The sequence below is a fragment of the Monodelphis domestica genome, chromosome X (genome assembly GCF_027887165.1).
Source record: "Monodelphis domestica isolate mMonDom1 chromosome X, mMonDom1.pri, whole genome shotgun sequence".
NCBI lineage: Eukaryota > Metazoa > Chordata > Mammalia > Didelphimorphia > Didelphidae > Monodelphis > Monodelphis domestica.
Window position 1 is genome coordinate 13,930,446 of NC_077235.1, and position 8,961 is coordinate 13,939,406.

The following is an 8,961-nucleotide window of genomic DNA, read 5'->3' on the forward strand; positions in this document are numbered from 1 at the left end:
CTATTGAAAATTGGACAGGAAAATAATGAACCCTTCCCCCCTTAGATTTTTATGAGGTTAAAAGTGTGGTAATATTGGCAATTAGTTTCTTCACAAGAAAATGACCCAGTGAGAAAGACTTCCCCTCATGACTTTGTGAGGTAACATGAGGTGATACGAAACAAAGTCCTTCAGAATTTTTGTCTTTGTTCTTTGCAAAAATTGATATCGAAGCAATGGTTGTTCACTCACATACAAAAGTTGGAAGTGATGTGAGTTAAATAAAAAGGTAAGGGATGAAAGAAGTTTATTTTCTCCTACTCTAAAAGAAACAGAAGGTCAATAAGCCTTCCTCAGATATTTCTTTGTGAGGTAAAAATGGGGAAATCTATGAAAGTGCCTCAAGTGCTTCTTTGTCCTCTTTTAAAAAGTAGTTATGAAAATAGTGAAGTCTTATAGGACATTAGTGAGGTAAAAATAAGGTAATAATGGAAAATAGTTTCCATGGACCCTTTCCTCATGTGAAAAGTACCTAAGAACTATATCTTTTCCATTTATTAAGCTGAAATGAAAAAACAATGATCATTCCTTCATGTTGGATAGGTGGAATTGATCTCAGGTAAAAAATGAGGTACTATATAAAAATACCTTATTAATTTATTTTTCTTGATTATACACTAGACAGAAGAAGAGATAGTTTCTTGATAGAAGATCAGATAGGATGTCTTGGAGGAAGCAATAAAATAAAACCATCTTTTAAATATACCTCAAGTACATTCATTACCTATTTGTCAAATGGACTTGTCAACAATGGCTCTTCCCCAGAGGTATTTTTGTGAGGTAACATTTGACATAAAAAATGTGAAGGATCTATCCAAAGTGCTTCTGTACATTTTAGTAGTGGAGGCCACAAGCATCATCCCAACCTCAAGGTGTTTTTGTGAAGTGAAAATGAGATAACATAAAAATTACCTCAGTACTTCAGTTTACTCTTTTGAAAATTGGACAGGAAAATAATGAACCCTTCCCTCCTTAGATTTTTATGAGGTTAAAAGTGTGGTAATATTGGCAATTGGTTTCTTCACAAGAAAATGACCCAGTGAGCAAGTCTTTCCCTCAAAGGCTCTTTGTGAGGTAACATGAGGTGATATAAAAAAAAGTCCTTCAGAACTTTTATCTTCTCCCTTGGCAAAACTGACAGTGAGTTTTTAGTGAACTAAAATATGAATTCACTTTCTCGTTTTCATTTTTCAAGTTAACAAAATGAATATGGCCACACAGGTCCTTCTCTCAGAGTATTTATGTGGTTGAAATATGTTAACATATGAAAAATATGAGAGATTCATTGTCTTTTGTGGCGTAGTACTTTACAGTGGCCCCTCCTTTAACAAGCTGTTGTGAGGCAAAAATAGGATAATGTATGAAAAATACTTTAATGTTTGTTTCCTCATTTATAAAATGGACATTACAACAGGGATACCTTCCTCAGAGTACTTCTGGGATAAAAATCAGATCACATACAGGAATCATACCTCAAATCCTCTCTGTTCTACTTTAAAATGTAACCAAAATGGCCCCTTATTCACAATTTTGTTTCAAGGACTAAATCACCTACGTTATTATATAAACCTTTAAATGTTAATTATTATTTTGGTTCCCGGGATGTATTTTATCCCCAGCTTGTTGATGCACATTCTGTACAAATCCCAGATCACCTCATTTATCTTAGATAAATATGTCCACTTTCCTTTCTTATTCTCTGCCCATTCAATATTTATTTTGCTTGGAGGAGAGATGGGGTGAAAAATGAGTTTAGTATGCGTTTTGTACCTCTTTGGTCTATTCTCCCACCCTATTTACCCTCTTTTCACCGATTTCTGGTTTTTTTAAGTCTTACTCTGCTTTTTTGGTGTGTTCCTTAAAGCTTTCTCACCTTGACAGTGCGGGGTCAGGAAATTGGTTTCCCTAGAGACTTTTTTTCTACAATTAATAGTGGTTTCATTGTAGCCTATAGTAGTAAAAAGTTCAAGAATGCTATATTGGCGGGCACAGAATGGCTGTGGTGGGCGGGGCTTAGGCTAAGGCCGCCCATTGTGACGCAGGCACGCACTTTGACGCAAACCAATCTTATTTAAGGGCGGGCAGTCGTTCACTTCGAGGCAGAGCTGCTGGGGCGGTGCTGGGTCGACCTCGGATCTCGGTCTTCGGCTGGTCTCGTAAATTTTTTTCTCTTATTTTACCTCAAAAAATAGAAAAAACCAAAGGCAACCTTTTAACTTCTCAATTCCTATACCCCCCTCCCCCCCTCACCTCTGACCACTCCACATCTGCCTTCTTAATTTCTAGAAGCTGTTAGTCCTGAGGAGATTTTTGTCATGGCTTGTAGCACTTTAATGAGGGATGAGTTTATTGTGGGAGAGAAATACCGGATAATAAGAAAAATTGGGTCCGGTGCTTTTGGAGAAATCTTTTTGGCAACTAATATACAAACGGGCCAGGATGTAGCGGTGAAACTTGAATCTCGGAAAACCAAGCACCCACAGTTGTTGTATGAGAGCAAGGTGTATATGATCCTTCAGGGTGGGTTGGGTATCCCCCACATTCGCTGGTTTGGGCAAGAGAAAAATTACAATGCTCTTGTTATGGATTTACTGGGGCCCAGCTTAGAAGATCTTTTCAATTACTGCTCTCGTAAATTCACTTTGAAGACGGTCCTGATGTTAGCTGACCAGATGATTACCAGAATCGAATATATGCATAGTAAGAATTTCATACATAGAGATATTAAACCTGATAACTTCCTGATGGGTACCGGCCGGCACCGCAATAAGCTGTTTCTCATTGATTTTGGTTTAGCCAAAAAATATAGAGATGGTAAAACCAAAGAGCATATCCAATACCGGGAAGATAAAAATCTAACCGGCACTGCTCGGTATGCCAGCATTAATGCCCACCTTGGGATAGAGCAGAGCCGCAGAGATGATCTGGAGTCTCTTGGGTATGTGCTGATGTATTTTAACAGGACGACCCTTCCCTGGCAAGGATTAAGGGGGGCAACAAACAAGATGGAGAAATACGAAAAGATTAGTGAAAAAAAGATGGCCACACCTGTGGAAGTCTTATGCAAGGGCTTTCCACCAGAATTTGCTGCATATTTAAATTACTGCCGCGCTCTGCGCTTTGACGAGACTCCAGATTATTCCTATCTGAGACAGCTATTCAGAATCCTTTTCAGATCACTGGCCCAGCCACACCAGCAGGGTGACTATACTTTTGACTGGACCATTCTGAAGCACAGATCTCAGATGGCCGGTCTCCCTGCTGGGCTCTTTGCTCAGGGTCACTTCTCTATGGATTTCTAAGCAGATAGAACAAACAAAACTAACATCAGAGAAGAAATTGTTATTCTAGTTCTAATTTTTTTTTAATAGGGACATTTACAACTTGTTGGCAACTGTTTTTTGACTTAAGAACTTTTCATTCAAAAGCAAAAAAAAAAAACAGCTTAATTTCAGAAAGCAAAATAAGAACTTAGGAAAAAAACTTCATTTTCCCCAAGAGCAAAAAAAAAAAAAAGAAAAAAAGAAAAAAAAAGAAAAAAAGAAAAATCAACAAAAAAAGAACTTAATTTCAGTACAAACTTTCCTGAGTAACCTGAAGTATAGTAAACAAGATCTTATGGGCCCAAACTCCATCAGTTTTCTAAACTTGCATTGAAACAGCAAGGAAGATAGTAAAGCAAGTTATTCTTTGGTTCTAGAAATATAAGAACATTATGGACTTTTTCAAATGGTTAGGGCAAATTTTTACAACTTAATATTTGTATTAACTGGCACTGGGTATCCTGAAGTGGACATGTGATGTCTAGTTTTCTTTTGTATTTTTTCCAAGTTTCCTGAGTGATTGGCAAAGGTCATTTTGGAACTATTCTGCTTTGAGACCTAATTCAAAAGAACTGTATAAACAATCTTTAACCTCATACCTGCAATTGGACACTTTCCCCCCTCTACCTGAAGTTTGGAAATGGTAAACCAAAACCTTCTTAAACTTGATCAATTATACCTGCTAGTCAGCAGCAAGAGAAGCCATTTGGGATTTTTTTTTTTGGGGGGGGTGGATCTGAAAGACTGTCCACTACAAAAACATCACCTTAGATGAAGATTTAATAAAAGAACTTGTTGACTGCTAGATGACCTCTTAGAATTCCATCAACTACAACATCCCTGGTATACAGTAGAAAAACAGCATATTTGCCACCGAAATTTACTGAACATCATACAGGTGAAGCATTATGTAAGTTGTTTAGTGAATATAATCTCTGCAAAAAAATTATCTTAAATAGAAGCTTTTTAAAAAATAGTTTAAAAATTAATTTTCTGTAAGAAAAAATAATAGCTTGCTAATTTATAAGAGGATCAGCAAGGGACACTGATCATGTTCTTTGCACATTATTTTAGATTTAGTGTTGTTACTCTTTTCCTTTGGGAGGGGCATTTTTTTCTGCCTCAGTGGAGAAGGTATAATTTCTTTAAAATGTGTGTCTATGTCATGGATATACAATAGAAAAGTAACTTATAGAAATATGCTAAATATCATATTATTGAACTATAAGATGCTTGGTAAATGTCATTTCTGAACATATTTTTACTTAAATGAAAACTTTTAAAAGTTAATGTAAAAATTAATTTTCCAAAGGAAAGAAAAATAGGTTTTGCCAGTATAAGAGAGGATGAACGTTTCCATAATTTTTAGTAGATTGTTTTAGGGACATGGATTATTTTCCTTTGCAGATCATTTTTGATTTAGTGTTGTTACTCTTAACTTTGGGAGCACGCTTTAAAATATGTGTGTGTACATATATATATACACACACAATATGTGTATGTGTGTGTATATGAATAGGTCTTGCTGCATCTCACTGCCTAGTACTGTACCTGTCAGGATTTGATGCAGGCAGTTTCAGTTTTGCTACTGAATGAACAGCTCTACTGATTTGTTATGGTCTTTTAGAAAATTAGAACGGAAGTGTTGAAAGGCTTTTTAACAAAGGAGATTTCAACATCTTTGTGAAATGGCTATGATCAGAATGATAGGAGTTCTTAGCTTCTCTCTGTGTGGTGTTCACATAATTGTTACCCCCAGTCCCTCCAGGCTGTCTGTATGAGTGCTCTTAATCTTTTTCTCTTCCTTTATCTGTGACCCATCAGAAAGAGGGACAAAAGAAGCCCACAATTCTGATGGCTGGTACTACATTGAACAGATCAACCTATTCATTTATAGCATGTCAGTATTAATGTAAAAGAAAAAAAAACCCAAACAACAACCACCAAAAAAAACCCTTTGCTTTCTGAAAATTCTACTCAGATGTGTAAATGTAGAATTCTGGGCATTAACTTTGTGGAATCCTGACATATGTGAAGATGTGTTTGGTATTTCTTTATTTTATATTATATTATTTGAAAAATTGTCTCAATGATAATTTAATGATTGCTATATTCAGTCCTTTAAGATTTATGTCAGAACTCCACTATTAATAAATTAATGAGCTCCTGGGGATAGACAGCATTTTTAGGGATTTCTGTTTCTTTTTCATGCCCTTTCTGGTTGCTTAAAGTATTAATTGGTTTGGTTCTTAAGTAGGAAATTAGCTCCCAAAAGGTGTTTTATGTATGGTTTGTGTAAAAGGAACAAAAAAAGGTTTGACTCTGGTAATATTTAGAAAAATAATTTTCCAGGGCTTTTACTTTCATTTGCCGTGCATTTAGATGATATGCCTTTTCTGAAATATAATTCTCTTCTTGCGTGGGGGTGGTAGGGGTGCAGGTGGTAGTGGAAGTGGGGGGGTAGAGGGGTTGGGGTGAGGGGTTGGGGGAGTTACAATTTGAAACAAAAGTTGTGGTGTAGTCAAAGTTTGGGATTTAAGACTGTAACATTTTAAAGCAACATGCAGATACACATCTGAAGTTGTTGCTTTTTTGTGGCAGTTACAGGTTGAATCCCATTCATCGTTGAGTCATCGTGCCTTCTCTTCGCTTTGACCAGAGAAGAATCAGAAATTTGGTGACTGGAGAAGAAGGCCTTTTGGACAACATCTTTCCAGAAAATGATGGTTCTGCCTGACGATCCAGCACACTAGAACTGGGTTATTTGGACACGTGCTGTGGCTTATTTTGCTGAATTCTAGAGTAACCAGGGACATGATGGAGGGAGGGATTTAGGAGAATTATTACTGTTTCTACCCAATGGAGGGGAGGGCCTTTTTTAATGAGGGGAATTTGCCTTTCTAACTCATTTGAATGTCTCTTTGGAAAAACAAAACAAGCCATGCAAGTTTAACCTTAACCAGAAGTTTGTTTAATTTTCTTGTCTTAGTGCACCAATGTTCTAATGATTTCCACATGCATTGAAAAGGTATCATTTGTTTTTTGATTTGCCACCCACTAAGAAAAAGGTGTAGAGGAATGAGCTGAGGATTCAGCTTTATTTCTTTGTCATGGGGTTTCTTGTTTTCATTTTTCTGATTTCAAGTGTGTAAGTAGTTGAATTCTCAAAGCTGTAAAAGTTCTCTCTGGGAATAAGATTTGGCAAGCAATGAAACTGTCCATTTTATGGCCGAAAGGCTCCACTAGTACTGTGCCTTCCATTTGCTAATAGATTGCTTCAGTCTCTGTGCAGATATAGTAACCTCTAATCTGTTGCCAAGACCCCAAGTGACTTGTCTGGACCATTTTTCTATGTTGTCATCTGTCCCCCAGCCCATGCCCAGCATAGACATCTGTCCTGTTATGCATATTTAGGAGTGCCGTTAATATAAGAATGAATAGTAGATTGGAGCAATCCAATAGTGCCTTTTATTATTAAAGTCCTGAAAAGAGCCTATCCCTGAACATAGAACTAAGACAGGGAGTGTAGCTGATAGGAGTACCATGCCTACCTTACCTTTGGGAAACTCAAGTTATATAGAAACTGTTCAATGTTTTAAAATGTTTAAAGAAAAAAAAAAGAAAAAAAAAGAAAAAATGTTTAAAGAAAAAAGAAAAAAATGTTTAAAGAAAAAAGAAAAAAAAAGAAAAATGTTTAAAGAAAAAAAGAAAAAAAAGAAAATGTTTAAGTGTTAACCACAACTTTGGGAAGGCTCTTTGAACTCAGGCCAACATATTACATCAAATGCCTGTTTTGCCTTCTCTCATGTATACCTAAGCAATCGTATGTAAGCATATTTCAATATTTAGATGAGATGAGTCGAACTATCAGACTCCAGCTGTGACAAACACCTATTTTAAATGCTGTGGTTCCATCATTATGTCAGCATTATGTCATCATTGTGTAAAACTCTGCAACTTTAAGTAAATTAAGATAAAAAGCCTTGTATTGACAAAATACAATGTAAATTTGTCTGTAAGGAAAATCAATGACAAATTCATTAAAGTATCCATGGTAACAAAACAGCCAGTGGTCAATTGTGTTATTTGAAGAGTCAGTTTTTCATAGGTTGTGAGGAGGTCATTCTAAAAACTGCTAGTTTGGGCTTTGGGGTTTCTTAATAACTTAAAAAAAATTGAACAGGGATAAGAAATCTATAACAGTTGAATTTTAAGTATTTTACTCTTTTACATGTCTAACTTCACCAAATGGGTATGCCCTCTATCATTACAGCTTACAATCTCTCCGTGCTTTCTTATCATGTTCCTTCCCCATATCTAAATTTGGGGGGATGCGGTGGGGAGGGAACATGTAAGGGGTTATATCAGCTAAATGCTTTGGAGGCCTTTTCTCATTTTCTTGACATTCAGGGATCCCAGTCAAGCACATGGGCTATATGTACCCTGATTATCTCTCTTCTTGATAAATGCCGAGGCCACCTTTTCCAGGGGAACATCTCCCTAATGTTGCCTTTTACACTCCTACTGTGTACAGTTCCATGCCTATCAAAGTATGGGTTGATTGAATTTGTACACTTACTGCATTTTTCAAAAGTGTGTCTAATTCTCTTCTACAACAGCTCTTAGAGCATTAGTTACAATTATTTTCATGGTAGTCTTCTTACAAATGCAACATGAGATAATCAAATACCTCATGAAATATTTCTTGTCCTAACAGTAACTTAGTCTATAAATATTAAGCACCTACTATGGGCCAGGCACTGTGCTAAGTTCTGGGGATACAAAAAAAAGGCAAAAGCCAGTCCCTGCCCTCACTGAGGTCACAGACTAATGGGAGAGACAACAAACTATGTACAAATAAGCTATATAAAAATAGATAAGTAGGAATAGTGGAGAAGGCACTTGAATTAAGGAGGACTAGGAAAGATTTCTTATAAGAAATGTTTTTATTTGGAACTTGAAGGAAAGCAGGAGGCGGAGATGAGGAGAAAGAACATTCTAAGCCTGCGGGTAGCCAATGAGAATGCCTAAAGCTGGAAGATGGGGTGTCTTGTTTGAGAACTGAAAAATAAATGGGATGGTATAAGAGGTAAAAATAGAAAGGTGTGTGTGTGTGTGTGTGTGTGTGTGTGTGTGTGTGTGGAGGGAAGGGGTGGAGAGTAGTTTATGACAGGGCTATGAAAGCCAAACAATATTTTATGTTTGATCCTAGAGGCAATAGGGATCCACTGGAGATTTTTGAGAAGGGAGGTGGCATGGTCAGATTTCTGCTTTAGAAAAATCACTTTAGTGGCTGAATGGATGATGGATTGGAGTCTGGAGGTAGGGAGGTGGGACTTGAGCCTGGCAGCCACACCAGCAGGCTATTGAAACAATCCAGGTCTGGGATGATGAGGGCCTGCACCAGCAGGCTAGCGAGATCAAAGGAGAAAGGGGGTTATATTCCAGGGATGTCGCACAGGTGAATTTGAAAGGCCTTGGCAATATCTTCTATAAGAAATCAGAGTGGGGATGGAGAGGGGTGAGAGCTAGTGAAGGAGTCCAGTCTGAGTCTAAGGGGCTGGGAGGATGGTGTTGCCCTCTATAGTAATAGGGATGG

The 8,961-nt window shown here is 37.1% G+C and overlaps 1 protein-coding gene across 2 annotated transcripts in view; it reads left to right on the forward strand.

Moving 5' to 3' along the window:
* The window catches only part of LOC130453566 (casein kinase I-like), a 78,010-nt gene extending 70,583 nt beyond the window's left edge, over positions 1 to 7,427 (forward strand). Inside the window, exons 1-2 of one of the 2 annotated variants that reach the window (XM_056809724.1) lie at positions 1,759 to 4,272; positions 5,964 to 7,427. In XM_056809724.1, the coding sequence (XP_056665702.1) occupies positions 2,355 to 3,341 (987 nt within the window). In that variant the 5' untranslated portion in view covers positions 1,759 to 2,354 and the 3' untranslated portion in view covers positions 3,342 to 4,272; positions 5,964 to 7,427. Of the gene's footprint in view, positions 1 to 1,758; positions 4,273 to 5,963 lie in introns of those variants that run through there. The other variant, XR_008914741.1, reaches the window with a different exon arrangement.
* The last annotated feature ends 1,534 nt before the right edge of the window (positions 7,428 to 8,961 follow it).